Raw genomic sequence first — 22,097 nt, forward strand, 5'->3', positions numbered from 1 at the left:
AGGCAACATAATCTACACTCAGTTTATTAAGCGCTTCAAGTGTTGCCTCGCGCACCAGGTACTTGGGGCTAAACGCACCTCTAGTGCTCCCCAGTGTAACCAGTACGTCACCAAGGGTGCATGAAAACATGCTGCCACAGTCTGACAGCCCAGACCCTGCAGCACATTCCATCAGTGGAGGAATAACTATAGACAAGGATCCTGACCTGTCTCTGCTCCTCAGAAGCCACAAGACACATCCTCCTCCCTAGGGAAAGCGGCCCCTAGAGGTTTATGGGGAAATCCTGGAAATCAGACCATTCCCATATGATGTCCATCTGGGAGAGGTTAGCTAGTTTCCTAAGGATTAGCATTCCTTTCTATTGTATTTATACAGCCCTATAGATGGACCTGGAGCTCTCTATTTTTAACAACATACTTCAAAATCAGAACACACTAAAGATAAAACAAGCCAGTTCTAAGCCAGAATGGATTATAACAAGGAAACCATAAACAATGCCTAATAAGTAATAATAATAATAAAAAAACAACAGACAAGTTTTAAGCAAAGGGGTATTTTAAAGGGGTATTTACTGTCCCAACAGGCTCAAGATACTCCTAGGAATATCCATCTTTTCTTTCCACAAAAATCTGGCATTCTGACAAGGGATGGGAAAAAAATATTAAACTAAATACGCACATAAATAATTCACTCATCTTTTGGCTTCTCTGTCTCCTGCCCCAGCAATAGCGCTCCACAGAGATCCAGAAAGATCTCTATGTCAAGCCTTGTTTTCAACCACAAGAAATACTGTTTTGAGATAAACAACAACACTTCACAGTTATGTTTCATCTTCCACCCAAGGAACTCAAAGCACTTTGCAAATGAATTAATCATCTTCACAAAAACCACATCAGGTAGGAAAGTGTTATTTCCACTTTGTAGACAGGAAAACTTAAAACACAGGGAGGTTAAAGGGGCATCAACCTGAAAAAAAATCACACTTCCATATGAAAATATTGTGCCTACTTTTGTTACAAGTAATCTCCAACATTACTGAAACCGAAAGAGATTAGAGGGGTTTTTTTAAACTCCCCTCTATTTTTTCCTGTTTATTTGTGTTGTGTTTTTGACACTCTTTGTTTATAGTCAGTTTCACTGTTTCCTTGATGATGCAGGCCCCTTCCCCAGATCCTGAGGAAGTGTGTTTGCCAGGAAAAGCATGGTGGAGTCAAAATTGACAGTAAACAAGCAGGTGCCCCCACAGAGAGTGGCTCTTTGGCCTGTCCAAGAGACCCTTCTACACATAAATAGGGGAGCGGGGGAGGCATGTTTAAAACAGGATTTTTTAAAAACAAATCTCACAACATTCTATTTAAATAGTTCTTTATAGTACAGTGACATCTCCACCCCCAGCCCACGGTGGCAGCAGCTAGGAGGGTCTGTGATAGGAAGGGAGACAAATAAGAAAGGTGGTCTAGGTGAACAGGGTCTACAGACAGGACTCTACTAGGACTCCCCACCACTAGTGGAAGGACCACGTGGCTTCTCAGCTGGATGTTGCTCCTGAATAACAGCCCATCCCCATTATTTTTCAGATCAATTTTTGGCTAGTGGGTTTAGTCCTCTGGCTTTCAGGAATCTAGCAAAATTTTCAAGTATTTTGTGGTTGTGAGGTGATGGTTTAATGTATGTGGGAGTGGCCAGGTGAGAGACCAATAAAGTAAGTTAGAAAAGGGAAGTATGGTAGAGGGAGATTTTTAGAGTGGAAGAAAGGAGACTGAAAATATGGGGAAGGAGGTAATGAACATAATGTAGGGAAAAAGATATAAAGGGATTGGAGGAAGAAGAAAGAGAAAAAAAGATGCTGAAAACAACATAAGGAAAGATAAAGCATGATTATAGAAGAGAAAATGCAGAATTAGTGTTTCTAATTCTCATGATTTTATTGTGAATCTTGTGATTCTTCATTATAGCTCAATTCCTGGAGACATGACTATGTGAGAATCTCAGCTTTCATTTAAAAAAAAAAAATTAAGCTTCTAGCTCTCATGGTTGTAGCAAAAATGTAAAACATGAGCCCTAAATGCTGAAAACTCCAAAGGCAACCAAAGAGACTCCAAATTTAGTGTTTTTAAAATCTCATGATTTCTAAGAAAATCTCGTAGTTTTCGAATGCTCTGAAAGCAATACTGTGGATTGAAGCCCAGAAAGAAATGAAGGCATTTAAGGGGGGGAGGGGGGGAGGGGGAGGGAAGCAGGGGAAGAGATAGCAAGTCAAAATATTAAAACATATGTAGAAAGGTGAATGACAATTTATTGTAATCCATCAGCACACAATAAATAGTGCATAACTGTTTTATTCGTTTTAATTTCAGCAGGGTGTGCCAACATGTATTTTTTCAGGTGGGCTAGGATGTGTTGGGATTAGGTACATTTTTCAAGTCCTAGCTGTTCTGTCTTTTCCCACCAAAGCATTATATTTTATATTTACAGGGGAGAGAAAGATTCTGAGACGAAGACATGGAGAATCTCAGATACTTTTCAAAGAGACGAAAGTGGAGAAAATTATATGAAATTCTCAGACCTACCAACCTTTACAGTGCCTTATTAAAGTTAAATAGGATTATATAGATTAGAGATGTAAAGGACCTATTAAGCATTTTCTAGTCCATTCTCTCCTGCCTGTGTGGTATTGTTCCCCACAGTATATTCTCTTGTGCTTTGTCCAACATAATCACCTCTCTGTAGACATACTACAAAACTTGAAATAATTGCTCAATTAAATTTCATTATTTAGAATGAATTCAAAAACAACTGAACTAGTTATTAAGTTACAGGTAATTACATGGAACCATCTGCACAAAAATCCGTTGCAATTTAAAGCATGAAATATACCATATGCAAAATGTTCACATTGTACAGTAAGTAGAAAAGAGTACTCCAGAATACACCATGTGGACCAAAGGCAGTACAGTGATTTTCCCTCTCTGTGCCTCTGTTTCCCCTTCTACCATATGTCTGTCTTGTCTGCTTTAGACTGTAAGCTCTTCAGGGCAGGGATGTGTCTTGCTACGCAGATAACATGCCTAGCAGAGGGGGGCTATGATCTTTCATGGGCCTTTAGGTGCTACTGTAATACAAATAATAATGGAATAAAGCTCACATAAATGGACTGATGTGTCTTGGGGTGGGGGAGTCACATGATGAAAAATGGAATTCTCTGTGTCAGCTACTCTTATGACAAGACAAGACGAGCAGTACTGAATGTGGCCCATCACTCCTTCTGAAGGCCAGTGGATCATGCAATAGGTTGACCCACTGGGCACGTATTCCTGTGCTGTCCACAATCCTCCCTGAATATTGCTGCAGAGGACTGCTCCACTGTGCTGTATGAGGAGGGAGTGTGGAGTCACCCTCAAGGGGCTCTCCAAGGCCTGCCGTCCTCCCCCACACCCATGCAGCAGAAAGTGCTTGAATATGGTTCTATTTGGGCACCCAAGAGAGTGGGCAAAGCTTTCGCATAGGAACCAAAGGTCAGCTTTTCTGCTGCTTCTGGGGAAAGAAAGGGGGGAATAGCCTCAAAGACTCACTGAAATCTCATAGAAAAATTGTGAAAGGCAACCTATTAAGAAGAGACACTTCTACTTATAATTTCGTGTAGTTGACATTTCTCTTTCATTGGTCTTTTGGTTATTGGAGGCATGTACATGAAATCAGAACCTCCGCTCATCTGCTGTCACTGCTTATTCCTCACTTGAAGTCATCATGCTCCATGGCATCAATCAGTGCCACAGTAACCAATTACACTATCACAAAGAAAAGACTATGGGCCAAATTTTCTGCTGGTGTGACTTCCCTGAAGACAGCTAAGCCCCAAGAGTTAGGCATGAAGAAAGCCGCCAAAGCAGACTGACACTTCAAAACAAAGATTCTGATTTAATGCGGATATCCCTAAGAAGAAAAAAAGCACCGGGAACAAGAAATAAGAAAAATATAATACACAGTATAAGCAGATTTGTTTTCCACTGAGGCCTTGGCAGCATTTTAACATTAGGGGGAAAAAACAGTTAAGCCCTTGTCACACTGATTTAAAAGACACAGGGAGATGATAGAGCAAATTGCAACACCCAAAGCAATAGCACTTCAGAATCATTTGGCTATATTTGCACTATAATGAAATCATGTTAACAGTAATCTTAAAAATTGGGATTAAAATTTAAGTCTGTTTAAATCTTTTCAGAAACCAGTCCAGGATTTAGAGCCCTGTGGGGAACATTTATTCCAGAGATAACAGAAACGAGCAACAGAGGAAACTATACTATACATGCTGTTGCTCTAATTGGTGAGGGAGGAGCGGGTGATCTTATTTCAAAAGGCAAACAATATTTTGCCTATGGCAGATGCTGACATATCTAGAATGCAATCACGGGAACTAAAGTTGTGCTGATGCTGAAATCACATGTGTGCTTATTGATGGGCACTTAAAAATAGTACTTTAACATGCAGGTGAAGATAACAATTGCACTAGTTGCATATAAGGTAGTTAGAATGACTGTTAGTGCCCTGTCCACACTCTAGTAAGGGAGCTACCAGTAGGGAGGTCAAAAACTGAATGAGTATGAAGCCTGAACCACCAAATCCTTCCTGAAGGTGGCCCATCCAGTTCTGTTGGTAGCACAAGACAAAGCAAGGCAGGGAAGCTTAAATGCTGTGGCTAATGCTGTACCTGTTATAGAACTAAAGTTTCCAAGGCCTGTTAATTTGGCACCTTTCATAAGAACTACATTAATAACAAAAATAATGGGGAAAACCCTAATTGTGCAATCAGATCCACTTGGGCATATCACTGTGTTCATGTGGAGTGCTACTGACATCCACACAGGCACAGGAATCTGTGCTAGAGGAACTATTTGCAGGCGCAGGACTTATATTTTTATTCATTGCTATAATGCTGTTTGAACAACAACTGGATTTTACAACTTAGAGGAGAAAAATCTCTCTCTCCTCCAGCCTAATTCCGAGGCAATCCATGCTACTCCACTAGTCTGTCTCTTTAAGGTACTGTAGGAACTACCTCAAATTTATGACAGAGAAGCCATTGGATGACTGAGTCTGGAAATCATAGGTTAAGTTCAGCAGTCTTCTTAAGAATGTGGCTTAATGGAAGGGGCAACCAATAACCCCAAAGGGCTTCCTGTGCTTTAAAAATGTATTTTAAAAAACTTAGGTGAGCTTGAAGGAGAGTATCTCCAGAAGAACAAGTGCTTCTCAGAATGTCAGAAGAAAAGGAATACAAAGAATTAATGATATTTTTTTAAAGTGGTATGATACTTTCAAAGAGAACTGAGCCATGTACATAGAAGGTACCTGTCTTAATAGAAAACAAGCATTCCTGTTGTGTCGAAATTTAAGAATAATATTATTTTTAAGAGCCAGTCATTATAAAAAAGTTTAAAAAGTAATCCCTTTTGACGTATCAGATACTCCTGGGGGAATTCTGCGTCACTGTGGTGCACAGAATTCATGTCCCTCACAGATTTCTTTGCTTCCCCGCAGAAAAATTACTTCTGAAAGGGAAGCAAAGGGAAGCTGCAAGAGCAGTCAGGTGCCCATACCCAGCAGTGCAGGCAGGTTGGTCCGGTAGAGACGTAAATCACCGCCAGGAAGGGGAGTGGGAGCTGGGCAGTCATGTATGTGAGAGAGACACACTGTTCCTCTCACTTGCTATTGCAGCATGCTCGATGTGGAGGAGCAGGGTTTTGGGGTGTTTCTGAGGAGGTAGGCATGGGGCAGGCGCTGTCCCCTCAGGCAGAGCAGAATGCAGCAGCCTGACTGCTTAGTGAATTGTTCCATTGTCTTTGTGAACTCCCCCAGGAGTATAAAACAGATGTAAACATTTTAAAGCTCCATTACATTGCCAGAGTGGTGTAAAGGGCAGTATGGCCTTATAAATGCTTATGGTACATTAGTGATTAGAATGAATCTAAAGTTTTGTACTGTAAAATTTCCTATCAAAATGTGCTCCATGAACTGTTTGTTACTGACCTTTCTGGAGATGATCAGTAGCCAATATAAATTGTGGGTTTGATTCCCCAGCCCTCACTTGCTCTTCAGTTGCCTATGATGTAACACTGAGCATATGGCTGCATATATTTGTTGACTAATAAATATAAGAAATAAAGGGTCAAACCTAGCTACATTACTGTTAGGCAAGGGGGTTTGGGGATTTCCTCCAGTACTTCCCCACCCCATTCTCCAGCCGTTGTATTGTAGTTTAAATAAATTATCAAAATAATTGAAACCAGAGTGATTACACTGTGTTATTTTGACAAATAAAATATGCTGAATTTTAAAATACTGTGTGCAGAGAGTTTTATTTTTTGGTGCAGAATTCCCCGAGAGGTACACTTCCTATAGCTAAGCTACTGCAGCTTCTCTCTGGATAACCATGCCTATGTAAAAACCTCTCAGTCTTGTCATTGCCCTGTAGGCTGTTAACGGATCCCAAGCAAGCAGCTCTATCTATAACCACCCTTCTCAAGTTTTACAGATGTTTGCCCAATTACACTACTATCCACATGTCACATCAAAAGGTATTAGCAAAAATACAGACAAAGGTTCATTGTTATCGTACTTCTTTAAGGGCAGGTAATAATTACCAGTGTTTTCCATAGAGCCAGTTTCCTCCCCAGGTGAGCAAGCAGACCCCAACTGTGGTTTTCTTCCAGTGAGTCTTGAAGGTTTTAAACATTCTGACCACCCTGGCCATGTCTATCTTCACGGGGCAATGCAGGCAGAGGATGGAGGATGAGAACTTGGAAGTCTCAGTGTGATGAGCTAATAATAACAAGATTAATTCAATGAGAGCAGAGACAACTGTGATATTATTGCTTCTAAAACCCCTGCTTCCTTTCCCTTCAAGGAAACTAGACACTTCCTCAGCTCTAATCCCCTTACGCCCCTACTCTACTTGTGCTACATTGATGACATCTTCATCATCTGGATGCACTGAAAGGAGGCCCTTGAGGAATTCCACCAAGATTTCAACAATTTCCACCCCACCATCAACCTCAGCCTGGACCAGTCCACACAAGAGATCCAGTTCCTAGACACTACAATGCTAATAAGCGATGGTCACATAAACACCACCCTATACCGGAAACCTACTGATCGCTATTCCTACCTACATGCCTCCAGCTTTCACCCTGACCACACCACACGGTCCATTGTCTACAGCCAAGCTCTAAGATATAACCGCATTTGCTCCAATCCCTCAGACAGAGACAAACACCTACAGGATCTCTATCAACCATTCTTAAAACTACAATACCCACTTGCTGAAGTGAAGAAACAGATTGACAGAGCCAGAATGGTACCCAGAAGTCACCTACAACAAGACAGGCCCAACAAAGAAACTAACAGAACATCACTAGCTGTCACCTGCAGCCCCCAACTAAAACCTCTCTAGCGCACCATCAAGGATCTACAACCTATCCTGAAGGACAATCCCTGACTCTCACAGACCTTGGGGGACAGGCCAGTCCTCGCTTACAGACAGCCCCCCAACCTGAAGCAAATACTCACCAGCAACCACACACCACAGAACAAAAACACCAACCCAGGAATCAAACCCTGCAACAAACCCCAGTGCAAACTCTGTCCACATATCTATTCAAGGGACACCATCATAGGACCTAACCACATCAGCCACACCATCAGGGGCTCATTCACCTGCACATCTACCTATGTGATATATGCCATCATGTGCCAGCAATGCCCCTCTGCCATGTACATTGGCCAAACCGGACAGTCTCTACGCAAAAGAATAAATGGACACAAATCTGACATCACGAATCATAACATTCAAAAACCAGTAGGAGAACACTTCAATCTCCCCGGCCACTCAATAAAAGACCTAAAAGTGGCAATTCTTCAACCAAAAAACTTCAGAAACAGACTCCAACGTGAAACTGGAGAACTGGAATTAATTTGCAAACTGGACACCATCAGATTAGGCCTGAATAAAGACTGGGAGTAGTTGGTCATTATAAAACCTAACTCTAATTTCCCCAATACTAATTTCCCCCTACTGTTACTCACATCTTCTTGTCAACTGTCTGGGCCACTCTCATTACCACTTCAAAAGTTATTTTCCCTCCCTTAGTATCCTGCTGTCAATTGAATTGTTTGTGAGACTAACTTCACACCTGGTAAGGCAATTCACATCTTTTCATGTATTTATACCTGCTCCTGTATTTTCCACTCCATGCATCTGATGAAGTGGGTTCTAGCCCAAGAAAGCTTATGCCCAAATAAATTTGTTAGTCTCTAAGGTTTCAGAGTAGCAGGCATGTTAGTCTGTATCTGCAAAAAGAAAAGGAGTACTTGCAGCACCTTAGAGACTAACGAATTTATTTGAGCATAAGCTTTCGTGAGCTACAACTCACCTCATCTAAGGTGCCACAAGGACTCCTCGTTGTTTTTGACCAAGAGCTGAAAAACACCTATTGATAGAGGGATAGATCCGTCTGCACAGTTAGCCTGCACAACAAACATGCTTTCCACAACAGGAAAACTATTATAAAGTCACCTAACCATCTCTAACTGGTAAGGAAATCCTCTCCTCCCTTGGCGGGTCCATAAAAATGCTCTCTGTTTCTGCATACCATATACCTAGGGCCCTACCAAATTCACAGCCATGAAAAACACATCACGGACCTTGAAATCTGGCCTCCCCACATGAGAGCGGTCTTTTGTGTGCTTTTACCCTATCCCACACAGATTTCATGGGGGAGACCAGCGTTTCTCAGATAGGGGGTCCAGACCCGAAAGGGAATTGCAAGGTTATTTTAAGGAGGGTCGTGGTATTGCCACCTTTACTTCTGCATGGCCTTCAGAGCTGGGCGGTCGGAGAGCGGCGACTATTGGCCAAGTGCCCAGCTCTGAAGGCAGTGCCCCACCAGCAGCAGTGCAGAAGTAAGGGTGGCAATACCATACCATGCCACCCTTACTTCTGTGCTGCTGCCTTCAGAGCTGGGTGACTGGAGTGTAGTGGCTGCTGAGGGCCCAGCTCTGCAGGCAGCAGCGCAGAAGTAAGGGTGGCAATACCACACCATGTCATCCTTACTTCTGCACTGCTGCTGGCAGCGGCAGCTCTGCCTTCAGAGCTAGGCTCCCGGCCAGCAGCCACCGCTCTCCAGCTGCCCAGCTCTGAAGGCAGCTGCTGCCACCTGCAGCAGTGCAGGAGTAAGGGTAGCAGTACCACGACCCTCCCCCGCCCATACACACAACTCCTGTTTGGGTCAGGACCCCTACAACTACAACACTGTGAAATTTCAGATTTAAATAGCTGAAATCATGAAGGGTTTCAGAGTAGCAGCTGTGTTAGTCTGTATCCGCAAAAAGAAAAGGAGGACTTGTGGCACCTTAGAGACTAACAAATTGCTTTGAGCATAAGCTTTCCTGAATTACAGCTCACTTCATGGGATGCACCATTGAAATCATGAAATTTACAATTTTTTAAATCCAATGGCCGTGAAATTGACCAAAATGGACCATGAATTTGGTAGGGCCCCACATACAGGCACTCAATGCCTATTCGCCACACACGGTTTTCACCATCAAGTGCAAAAAAGAACAAATGACAGACACTCTCTGCAGTACTATACCTGAAGGCACGCAAATAACTGAACAGCCCAATGCCCTCTGTGCAGCCTACCAGACCCAACCCCCGCGCCCGGCAGCCTCTGCAGCCCCCCACGCCCGGTAGCCTCTGTGAGCCCTGCTCCCCTCTCGCCCCACAGCCTCTGCGCCCCATGCCTGCCCTGCCCCCCTGCAGCCTCTCTCCCCCTGCAGCCTCTGCGCCCCATGCATGCCTGCCCTGCCCCCCTGCAGCCTCTCTCCCCCCGCCTGCCCTGCCCCCCTGCAGCCTCTGCGCCCCATGCATGCCTGCCGTGCCCCCTGCAGCCTCTCTCCCCTCCACCTGCCCTGCCCCCCTGCAGCCTCTCTCCCCCCGCCTGCCCTGCCCCCCTGCAGCCTCTGCGCCCCATGCCTGCCCTGCCCCCCTGCAGCCTCTCTCCCCCTGCAGCCTCTGCGCCCCATGCATGCCTGCCCTGCCCCCTACAGCCTCTCTCCCCCCTGCCTGCCCTGCCCCCCTGCAGCCTCTCTCCCCCTGCAGCCTCTGCGCCCCATGCATGCCTACCCTGCCCCCCCGCAGCCTCTCTCCCCCCGCCTGCCCTGCCCCCTGCAGTCTCTGCGCCCCATGCCTGCCCTGCCCCCTGCAGCCTCTGCGCCCCATGCCTGCCCCCCTGCCGCCTCTCTCCCCCCACCTGCCCTGCCGCCCCCTCTCACCCTGCAGCCTCTGCCTGGCGGGGGCTTCGGACGCGCAGCCGGGCCCGGGTCCCCGCAGCCCCCGCACACGCCGCAGCCTCCTTCCTGCTGCCGCCCGAGCACGGTCCCCACTGGAAACAGCTCCCGCGGCGCTCGGTTCCGCCCCGCGCCGGCCTGGCGGGGCCGCGGGAAGGGTCAGCGGGGCGCTGGGCTGGGCTGACTCCGGCCCTCGGGCCTGTGTTAAGGGGCGCCCTTATGGGGCCCAGCCTCCTGCACCGCGCTGGTGCGTTCGGGCGCTGCCGCCAGCCAGGCGCTTGGCCGGCTCCAGCGCTTCTGGGGGGGGGCCCGTCTGGGCTGGTCAGTGCCGGGTTTGCCCTTGACTTCAATGGGGGAAGCGGCAGGATTTCACCTTTCCTGGTTTCCGAGCTGTGCCTATGACTTACCGCACACCACCTTCTGGTGCCGGGTCCCCCAACAATAACCGCTCTCCTCCTTTTTTCATAGGGGTATATCCTGGGTGGCCTTGAAAAGCAGCTGATCCCCTCGCTAATGCTGATGCCAAGCACGCAAAAAAAATTGTGAGGCAAGCCCCAACATATCTCGAGATTGGCTTAAAAATCACGAGAATTTAAAATATAATACAAGGTGGGGTTCTTTTTATTTGCCTCCTGGTTTTTGATCATTTAGCGTTCCTGTTTTCCAGCTTTGCCCCTCTCCCATGAGGGCTAGTAACTTGTATTTTTGTTGTTGTTAATGATAGCTGAGATTTTCACATACTCACAGGCCTCTAAGAGGTGAGGCTCTAAAAAGAATACTAAATGTCGCTAGAGCCATGCTTAATTTGTAATGAAAGGTGCCAGGGCTCAAGCAATTTTTTTACTTTCATATCTGACACGGCAACCCCAAAGGTAGCAGGGCTATGAATTGCCAAGCCTTGAGGTGCTGAGGCTCAGCCTTGGCAAACCCTTGCACAAATTAAGCACTGTGATAGACTCATAATAAAATTGTCAGAGTTGGCAACACAGTCCCACTAATTTGACCGGAGCTGGATGAATTGGGCCCACCTGCAAGCTATACAACCCCAATAAAATTAATTGAAATAGAATCACTTTTCTGAGAAATAAAATGAAATAATACTGCAACTGTAATGGGGACTAGCCCTCCGCTCCCTTCCTTTATACATATCTTGCTCCATGACTCACTCATTTAATAATGGGATACTCTTTGGGGACTAATTTTAAGGTAGTGTTTAAAGTCTCTCCTGGATCGCTTGGTAAAGTTGGTGCAAGCAAACAATGTATGTTTTAATATGGCTAGATGTACATGTATACATCTAGGAACAAAGAAAGTAGGCCATACTTACAGAATGGGGGACTCTATCCTGGGAAGCAATGACTACGAAAAAGATTTGAGGGCTTTGGTGGATAATCAGCTGATCATGAGCTACAGTGTGATGCTGTGGTCAAAAGAACTAATGTGATCCTGGGGTGCATAAACATGAATCTTGAGTAGGAGTAGAGAGGTTATTTTACTTCCGTATTTGACACTGGTGCAACCGCTGCTGGAATACTGTGTCCAGTTCTGGCACCCACAATTCAAGAATGATGTTGATAAATTGAAAAGGGTTCAGAGAAGAGCCATGAAAATGATTAAAAGATTAGAAAACATGTCATACAGTGATAAACTCAAAGAGCTTAGTCTATTTAACTTAACAAAGAGAAGGTTACGGGGTGATTTGATTACAATCTATAAGTATCTACACAGGGAACAAATATTTAATAATGGGCTCTTCAGTATAGCAGAGAAAGGTGTAACATGATCCAATGGGTGGAAGTTGAAGCAAGACAAATTCAGACTGGAAATAAGGCATACATTTAAAAAAATGAGAATAATTAACCATTGGAACAATTTACCAAGGATTGTGGTGGATTCTCCATCACTGACAATTTTTAAATGAGGACTGATTCTAAAAGGTATGATCTTGGAATTATTTTGGGGATGTTCTCTGGTCTGTAATACAGGAGGTCAGACTAGATGATCACAATGGTCCCACCTGGCCTTGGAATTTATGAATAAAGGTTTTTTTCAGTGGGTTACTGTGTGAACTGAGCCCTGAACTGGGAATCAGGAAACCTGGGTTCTATACCAGCTCCACTGCCGACTCACTGTGTGACCCTAGGCAAGATACTTCACTATTCTGTGCTCACTTAGTTGTCATGCATATGTCCTCTTACGTATATGTTCCCCAATATGTACAAATCTCGTCCACTTGCTAAAATCCTCTTCCAGGGCAAAGTATCCCTTACCCGGCTTTCACTCACCCCAGTCTTCTTCACTAACCATCCTCCAACCCACTATCTGACCCTCACTCTCACACACATGACATTCCTGGGCAAGTCATCCTAGATACCCTCCACACTTGTCCCTGAAAATCAGTCCTATGCCTCAGTACAAATCGTCTTTGTCTGATAACAGAGACTCCCAGGGCTACAAGGGCCTCTCCCATTCTTTCTCTGCCCTGTCCAGTCAAACAGCCTGCATGAACAAATAGCTGGCAGTGTTTCTCATGCATAAGAACATGAACATGATGTCTGTTTAGTCCATCTGCTATCTGACTCCTCCTGTGCTCATAAGGTCATCATGTATATCCAGGAACAAATGAGCAAAATGTGATAGGGGTGCAGAGGCTTTAAAGGCACCAGGTGGCACATACTTGCCCCTACTACAGCAAATGTAGCTGCTGCTGGTACAACTTCTAGGAGTAACTGTTTTTTCGACAGGCCAAATCCTGGGGGTCTTATGCCTCTTGGGAGAAGGGAGTCATTTCCTCCACTGCTTTTCCAGCTCCCAGGTACAATATAACTTTCATTCCTCTTACGTGCTGGGGACAACGCAAATGATGATGCGGTCATAGGTCTTTGGCTATTCAAGAAGCCTGTCATGGAGGTGACGTAGGGGAGAATCCAGGGGGCATTCCGTCCTTAGCATTTTGGTGTACAGAAAATAGACCAAAACCTATGGGTTCTTTCCCCTGCTGTGAGATATCTAATGTTTCATTTTATGCTCTGGAACAAATTCTCTCTGGAATAAAAGGTCTGTTTTGGTTTGATTAACTGCTTATGAATATTCCAGGTACATCCTGATGCAACAAACGTCCTTTGCTGCTAAATGTTCCAGCTATTTCTCTGTATAATGCACCTGTTGTGTTGTTAACTGTTCTAAATATGTCCACTCATTCATAGATTCATAAATTCCAAGGCCAGAAGGGACCATTGTGATCATGTAGTCTGACCTCCTGTATAGCACAGGCCATGGAATTTCCCCAAAATAATTCTTAGAGCAGATCTTTTAGAAAAACATCCAAACTTGATTTAAAAATTGTCAGTGATGGAGAATTCGCCATGACCCTCGGGAAATTGTTCCAATGGCTAATTACTCTCTCTCTTAAAAATTTATGCCTTATTTACAGTCTGAATTTGTCTAGCTTCAGCTTCTAGCCCTGGTATCATGGTACACCTTTGTCTGCCAGCTAGACTGAAGAGCCTGTTATTAAATATTTATTCCACATATAGATACTTACAGACTGTAATCAAGTCATCCCATAACCTTCTCTTTGTTAAGCTAAACATATTGAGCTCTTTGCGTCTATCACTATAGGGCATGTTTTCAAATCCTTTTATCATTCTCATGGCTCTTCTCTGAACCCTTTCCAATGTATCACCATCGTTCTTGAATGGTGGGCACCAGAACTGGACACAGTATTCCAGCAGCGGTCACAGCAGTGCCAAATACAGGATAAAATCACCTCTCTACTTCTATTCAAGATTCCCCTGTTTATGCATCCAAGGATTGCATTAGCCCTTTTGGCCACAGTGTCACGCTGCTGGCTCATGTTCAGCTGATTATCCACCAAAACCCCAACATCTTTTTTCAGTCACTGCTTACAGAGTCATACTTGGAGTGCTGCTGAATGTTCCAGTTATATCCAGGTAGAATAGGATGACTGAATGCCCTACTTTTTGTAGGATTGTCCTATTTTTTGCCTGTCTTAAGGCAGCGTGGCCAATTGTCCTTTTTTAACACTCCCATTCTCCCTATTTTGTGAAAGTATAATATGCAGTTATAACTTTTTAAAATGCAGGGACACTTTATGATGTGTCAGAAATAACTGGCAAATACTTACAATTTTATTTCCTCGGCAAATCTCTTCAAACATATCAAGTCCCCGTTTGCTTATTGAAGACTTCTGCCATGGCAAGTGTACACTTTTAAAATAAAGCCATTTTTGAGTATGTAAACACCCACCCAAAACAATCTGGAAAATGGTTAATGTCTGAAGCATTTTCTATGCTTGGGGATCTCTGAAATGGCCAAATGGAAATATATCAAAGTTCATGCACAGGAAAACACCTCTGGGCTGAATGTAAGCTTGAGAAATTTAGTTCAAAGAATAATTGTCTATCAACACCAGTGCTGAGCCCCAGCACCCCTAGGCTTGGCAGTTTGTAGCCCAGCACCTCTGGGATTGCTGCATCAGTTATGAATGTAAAAAATTGCTTGAGCCCTGGGACCTCTTTCTTTACAAGTTAAGCACCGATCAACACCTTAAAATAGGGTTTGGAATAACACTGGGGAAAAGGGTTTAGAATAAAATTGCAAAAGGGCCTTTCCATAAGGTTAGTGGGACACTACAGTAGCAAAATCGGTCTTTGTATCTACTTAAAGTTAGCTTTCAGCTAGATGCTTTCTGTTTAATGTAATCACATGGGAAGCAAGATCCTCAGATGGTGTAAATCAGTGGATTTTAATGATATTGTGCAGACTTACAGTAGCTGAGAATCTGGCTTAGAAATTCTAGATGACGCTTTCAAGTGAGCTGTAGCCACTAGTAACACTAAAGAAAACAAAAGATTTTACACTTGCCTTACTATCTGGCTTTGCTTATGTACTGATGCAGAGTCCTTGCTGAAATCCCTCCTGGCAAAAATACATGTCCTATTTTTTGGCTGTGAACATCTGATCACCCTAAAGGTAGATCGCATCTACTGTGCCGCTGAATATACTAAGTACCTTCTTCCAAGTATTCAATTATTTTTCATATAATGTTAAAGGCTATTGGTAGCACAGCAGGTGCAGTGGAAGACAAGGTAAAGGGTCAATCTAAAACACCCTCTGGATTCTATACTGTAGTCATTTTTTTAAATCTAAGCAAAACAGTTCTGCATTTGCAGACTGAAGGAAGCTGAAATAAATGTTTTCTTCTTGTCTGATTGTTGGGAGGGTTTATGTAGTTTGGAGGGAGTCAATGTTCAAAAGATTGGCCTAACTGTCAAAATGCTTGTTATGGGAGCTTGAGATGTATCAGCTGAAATTAGCCCACAAATTGTTTGCAACTGTAGGGTGATGCCTCATCCCCAGTTACTCAGGTCTGACCCAATTTGAAGGACAATGTTTTTCTCATCCTACCAGTCTGCCTGCACTACCACTGCCAAGTTTGCCAGCGAAAGAAGCCTGAGAAATATGACACTGCCTCTAGGACATCTTTGTTTTTAGCTTACGTAAATTCACTGCATGTCAAAGATGCTTGACTAAGAGCTCTATATCTTGATTCCTCTCTTTAGCCATGCAGAAGCTTCAGCAGGAGCACAGGCAATGGAAAGCTTCTCCCCGCTACCTGGCCAATGTCCTTCAGTTGCTCACCCACACAGGGCAGAGTAGTTCAGTCTTCATGGCTTTTTACTCTGAGGCTATGTCTACGCTACCGCGGTAAGTCGACCTACGCTACACAACTCCAGCTACATGAATAACGTGTAATAGCCGACGTACCTTAGGTCAAGTTACCACAGGGTCTACACCATGGCGGGTTGACAGGAGAAAATCTCCCGTCGACTTAACTTACGCTTCTCATCAGGGGTAGAGTACAGGGGTTGACTGGAGAACGATCTGCAGTCGATTTGGCAGGTCTTTACTAGACCCGTTAAATCGACCGCTGGTGGATCGATCTCAGAGCATCCCCTGCTGTAGTGTAGACCTGCCTTTAATCTGTCCTAAGACCACCAATTAGGGCACTAATTCAGATGTGGTGGTAGGCTGTGACCTGGACCTGTCCACTGAGAATGGGACTGAAGTTACCTTCTTGTTTCATATAGGCCATTGAATTCATCAGTTGATATGTAATTTTGGGTGACATTTTCAAAAGCACCATGAGTTATAAACCCAAATTTCACTAAAAGTCACTGTTGAACACTACAGGTTCAAGTTCAAGATCTGAAGGCAACAGACCTGAGCTTGATTCTGGGCTGCATGCGGAAAGTGAGAATTGCAGCTTCATTGAGTAATTCTAGTGTAGCCGACTAAGTTGCACCATGTTGAATCTCCAGTTCGTTCTTACACCAGAAATACACAGTGCATACAGGAGTGTCTTTAGGTAACTGGAAGAGCCAAGACTGTGAGCCTCGCACTCACATGTCCATCCCTATCTGTTTGTTCTCTTCTTTCATCTTTGCAGCAATGGAAAATGGAGATCTCTGTATCATACTACCAGTTTGCTGGGTAATCCAAAGCCTGACCTCTAAAATTTCAGCCAAGGCAAGGGTGTGGTGGTGGTGGGACATTCTAGGGCTACAACCAAGAGCTCCTACACCAGTACCAGAGCTCCCTCCAACTCAGTGGTGACTGTACTTCAACAAATTCCCTGCATGATTCTCAGTGGCGGAAATGGAAACAAAGCCACCTGCACTGCCAATAGGCCGAATGCAGCCGTCAGTAGGAGTTGCATGCTTGATAGGCCAGAATACAACTATATTCTTAACCAAACAAAGGCAGCAGAGTGCCTGGTTACTATCTTCCTCTCCCTGCACACTACTAATGTTCAGCTGGTCGGGAAAAGGAAGTGCTTCTTGCTTCTGACACAAAACACTCAAGCTTTCCTTTTGATGGTGAAGAAACTGCAGATTCACACTCTCCCATTGTCTCCGACCCAATTAGGGGATTGTAATCAAGTCTCATTCAGGCCACCAGAATCTCTAAAACCAGGCCTGGTTTAGAATATGGTGACCAGTCCCTTTTCATTGAAGCAAAAATTGTTCTCAGGATTGGAAGAGGGCCCACTAGGTGGCTCTCTAGCTCAGGCTGTTAGAAGGGAACTCTGGCCTTGTAAGCGTACACATTCCTCCAGCTACGATACTCTTTGGTAGGCTGGAGCCTTTCTATCATGGCTGAGCCATAGAAACAGGCTGGGCTGCAGAAGGCAGCAGTCTTTCCCTACATGAGGTAGGATCCCTCAAGACACTTGTGCCTTTGGTGGGTTTCCCTCCTCACGTCTTTCACTTTGTGTGTCTATCCTCCTTCTGCTTCTATGCTGCTATCTATGCTGCCTATCCATCTGCTGGGTCTGCTTGTTACCCTTTCTTCCCTAGCCTCCACCTTCCAATACAAGGCACAGCCTGGGATGGGGGAGGAGGCACGAGGCAGTTAGCGAAGCCAGGCTGAGTGGTTTTCTGGACTGCGAGATCAGAAAAGGTTCAGGATGGGCTCCCTTGCCCTCATTTCTGATGCTGCCTGCGGCGGCTGGTCCCCAGGCTAGTCACATCCATCATTAATGCCTGCTCCACTGGCTTAGAGAATGATCTAAATTACACTGGCAGAGTTTTGGTTGGGCAACTCAGAGAAAATCTGCCGGGGAATAACATTTCCGCCTTCCCCTCCACACTCTCCTTTTGCTCTTGTACTAGAAAAACAGGTTCTGGGAGGATTTCTTTACCTTCCCCAGCCAAAAATTTAGAAGGGATGTTCCTGACACAGCACTGCAGCAAATAACAACCACTTGACCCACAGCCATCTCCCTCCCAATACTAGCCCATGGCTCAGGAATATTCCCTGGTTCTCAGATTGTATTCTTTATTTCCCTAGGGAAAAGTTAACATGGAAATATTCATGGCTTTTGAATTACACTGGAAAGCCATTAAACAGCTATATTGCATCACCCAAATAGCAATCCTGTAGCAGGTCTATTCCTAAAATGGGGATTCATTTCAGAAGTCTCTGCACTCATATGAGCCATATTTTGGACAGAATGTCACCTAGATATTAGAGAGAATGTCCAGGCCTGCATCCTTAGCTCTGGCACAGCACAACTGAGGTGGGCAGGGAGGCAAAGGTGGATCTAACCCACCTCTTCTGATCCTGGCGCAGGCTGCAGGTCAGCTGTCCCCCAGCATAAGTTAGAGCTGCCACAGGGCTGCCCTACTTTACACCAGGTGGAAGAGTCCCCTAGGGAACTCTTCTGACACCCCCAACATTGATGGAGTGTAGTCCCATTCTGGAGTCTCCCGTGTACAGAGGAATCCCAAACTACTTCTTTAATAATCATAATACTTAATTCGTCAGAAGATCTCAAAGTACTTTACCAAGGAGGTCAGTGTCATTAACTGATACTGATTCCTACTTTTAGGAATCTCCAGCTGCCCAAGGCGAAGGCCATATGTCTATTCCTATCTGAATGTATATCATTAACACAGAATGGACTGAGTAGCAAGGACGCCTTCAAAGAAACTAGTTTAACACAGAGACAGCAGATTTCAGAACTGCTCACATGATTGTAATGCCTTTTAAAACAATGTTCATTTGGAAGGGCGTTAACTATAGGCCAACTCTTTGGAAATAGCTAACTTCTCTCAGGCTTAAACAAACAAGCAAATATTTTCACTTCCATACATAGAATCTCAGGAGCCTCCAGAGTGGATGATTCAGAATGGATGGAGGAAACCATGGGTTTTTCAAGTCAGATATCTTGCCTCTTGCAGTGACTAATACCTTATGTTTCAGAGAAAAATGCACTTCTCCTTTTCTCCATAATCCATCTGGTCAACTGTGCAACTCGGTACAGGTAAGGGGAAGGGGGAGGGAATTTAAGGTTTTTTCCTCGTTGCTGATCCCTGTGGCAATCAGCTTATATTCCAAAGCATGAACTTTGATTATCTGTATCTCAGTCTACATTATTGATAGTTATAATATTAGAAATCCAGACCCAATATTTAACTCATGGCTGCCATTAATGTAGTCATGTCTACACCCCATATCTAGATGACACTGTTTTAATCAGAGTCTTTGGAAACAACTAATACATCATTAACAATTCGTTCATTTTGTATTGAGCCAGTGACCTGTGAACCTATGGGACAACGCCTGGAACAATGTTAATCAAACAGCAACATCTCATAATCCAAAAGAAAAAGGAAAGATTCACTGATGATTTTCCACTGAACATCTCAATTTTCATTTTGTTTTGACTCAGTCGTGTAAATCACATTAGCCCCACTGGATAAGTCTCTGACAACTTGGACCATGTGTCCTGTGCATTCTTGCATATGCTTGATCTTTCACCTTTTCCAAATTTGGTGCCAATACTCTACAAAGACAAGATTTTTACTTCCCATCCTTAGGCAGAGATGGGGGCAACATTATTAATCTTAATTCAAAGCAAGAGGAGTAAATCCATCACTGTAATAGTCACTCCCACACTCCAATTTTTTCCCTATTGGCAAAAATCTTTGCAATCAGAAGGGCATGAGAATTAACTTGATTTATATTCTGGAGAATAAGGAACAACCACCTGGGAAAAGGATCATCCCACTGAGTCACTCAGGTTGGACCAATCCAACCCCTGCTGAAATGCATGTCTTGCATTTAATATCGAGAATTCTCTTTGCTTAGGAAAGCTTACTTGCCACTTCAACAATTTTTATGAGATAGTTTTATTTTATGTCTTTTAAAATAATGTTGATGAATGCACATCCATTTGGCTTTTCAGTTACAACTACTATGAACCCAGTTTAGATTATTCTGCCTGTTCAATAACTCCCATTTTTTCCATAATATAAACTTTTGTTTGTTTGTTTGTTTGTTTAATGTGTGAGAGAAAATGGAAATTTTCTTGGTGGATGGATTGCTGGAGTTACTGATTTTTCAGTTTTAATGTGATAGTCTACTTCCAGACACCTTGGAAGATACCTAAGAATTCTTCCAACTCTGCTTTGACTGTAAGTTCTGTGACATTTACTGAAAATATGTTTGTACCTGTTTTCATGGCCAGTTAGGTTTTGAGTCATTACACTGGTGGTACAGATGAATTTACCTTCTGGAAAGTTATTACATGACACTGTTTTTTAAAACAAGTAGTAAAAGATATTTGACTTTGTATTGGGAATTTATGTACTCAATATGAAACAATCATTGCTTTAGAATTCTGTGCAGTTTCTTTAGCTACTTAATACATTTTTTCTTTGAAGTAACATTGCATTGTGGTCTGGGATCCAATTTAAAGGATACAACTCTGCCATTAATGTTTAGTCATATTCATGTCACTTAATACATTGCTGGAAGGTGCTCAGGCACTATGGTGATGAGGGCAGTATACGAACTTGTACAGAATTGAAGCAGGTTTCAGAGTAACAGTTACCATTTACTGCACCTACAAAGATATCCATCCTACTTTGTTGCTGTTCTCGAAATGGACCCTCTTGGCTGCGACCGTGTGATGTTCTTTGAAAAATGATTTTCTTCCATTGCATTAATTGCATCTTCACCCAAAAGCCAGGCAAATTCTCGACTTGTTATTTTGGTTGTCTTCATTTGTTTCTCCTTGTGAAATGGTGGTACATTGATGAGCTCCTCAGGGTATGTCTACACTATGAAATTAGGTCGAATTTATAGAAGTCATTTTTTTAGAAATCGGTTTTATACATTTGAGTGTGTGTGTCCCCACAGAAAATGCTCTAAGTGCATTAAGTGCATTAACTCGGCGGAGTGCTTCCACAGTACCGAGGCTAGAGTCGACTTCCGGAGCGTTGCACTGTGGGTAGCTATCCCACAGTTCCTGCAGTCTCCGCTGCCCATTGGAATTCTGGGTTGAGATCCCAATGCCTGATGGGGCTAAAACATTGTCGTGGGTGGTTCTGGGTACATATTGTCAGGCCCCCGTTCCCTCCCTCCCTCCGTGAAAGCAAGGGCAGACAATCGTTTCACGCCTTTTTTCCTGAGTTACCTGTGCAGACGCCATTCCACGGCAAGCATGGAGCCCGCTCAGCTCACTGTCACCGTATGTCTCCTGGGTGCTGGCAGACGTGGTACTGCATTGCTACACAGTAGCAGCAACCCATTGCCTTGTGACAGCAGACGGTGCAATAGGACTGGTAGCCGTCATCGTCATGTCCGAGGTGCTCCTGGCCACATCGGCCAGGAGCGCCTGGGCAGACATGGGTGCAGGGACTAAATTTGGAGTGACTTGATCAAGTCATTCTTTTTAGTCCTGCAGTCAGTCCTATTGAACCATATTATGGTGAGCAGGCAGGCGATAGGGATTGCTAGCAGTCCTATTGTACCATCTTCTGCCAGGCAGGCAAGAGATGAGGATGGCTAGCAGTCGTATTGTACCATCTTCTGCCAAGCAGCCCTGAGATGTGGATGGCATGCAGTCCTTCTGCACCGTCTGCTGCCAGCCAAAGATGTAAAAGATAGATGGAATGTATCAAAACAAGAAATAGACCAGATTTGTTTTGTACTCATTTGCTTCCCCCCGCTCCCCGTCTAGGGGACTCATTCCTCTAGGTCACACTGCAGTCACTCACAGAGAAGGTGCAGCGAGGTAAATCTAGCCATGTGTCAATCAGAGGCCAGACTAGCCTCCTTGTTCCAATAAGAACAATAACTTAGGTGCACCATTTCTTATTGGAACCCTTCGTGAAGTCCTGCCTGAAATACTCCTTGATGTAAAGCCACCCCCTTT

General features: G+C 44.1%; 1 protein-coding gene and 1 long non-coding RNA gene across 7 annotated transcripts in view; one reads left to right on the plus strand and one right to left on the minus strand.

The window, feature by feature from the left end:
* AGK (acylglycerol kinase) overlaps window positions 1-10,842 on the minus strand; it is a 62,916-nt gene extending 52,074 nt beyond the window's left edge. For 2 of the 6 annotated variants that reach the window (XR_012156046.1, XR_012156045.1), the window contains exons 1-2: window positions 10,334-10,660; window positions 6,643-6,820 (exon numbers count right to left, since the gene is read on the minus strand). Coding sequence is in view for 4 of the 6 variants with exons in the window: in XM_073322228.1 (XP_073178329.1) it covers window positions 6,643-6,752 (110 nt within the window). In the remaining 2 variants the exon portion in view is untranslated. Of the gene's footprint in view, window positions 1-6,642; window positions 6,821-10,333; window positions 10,661-10,755 lie in introns of those variants that run through there. The other 4 variants (XM_073322228.1, XM_073322256.1, XM_073322238.1 and 1 more) reach the window with 4 other exon arrangements.
* Window positions 10,843-17,516: 6,674 nt separating this feature from the next.
* LOC140906323 (uncharacterized) lies at window positions 17,517-20,164 on the plus strand. The gene is made up of 3 exons (XR_012157064.1): window positions 17,517-17,614; window positions 19,032-19,199; window positions 19,473-20,164. It is a non-coding gene; the product is annotated as an uncharacterized lncRNA (long non-coding RNA).
* The last annotated feature ends 1,933 nt before the right edge of the window (window positions 20,165-22,097 follow it).

This window comes from Lepidochelys kempii, chromosome 1 (assembly GCF_965140265.1).
Source record: "Lepidochelys kempii isolate rLepKem1 chromosome 1, rLepKem1.hap2, whole genome shotgun sequence".
In the NCBI taxonomy this organism is placed as follows: domain Eukaryota; kingdom Metazoa; phylum Chordata; order Testudines; family Cheloniidae; genus Lepidochelys; species Lepidochelys kempii.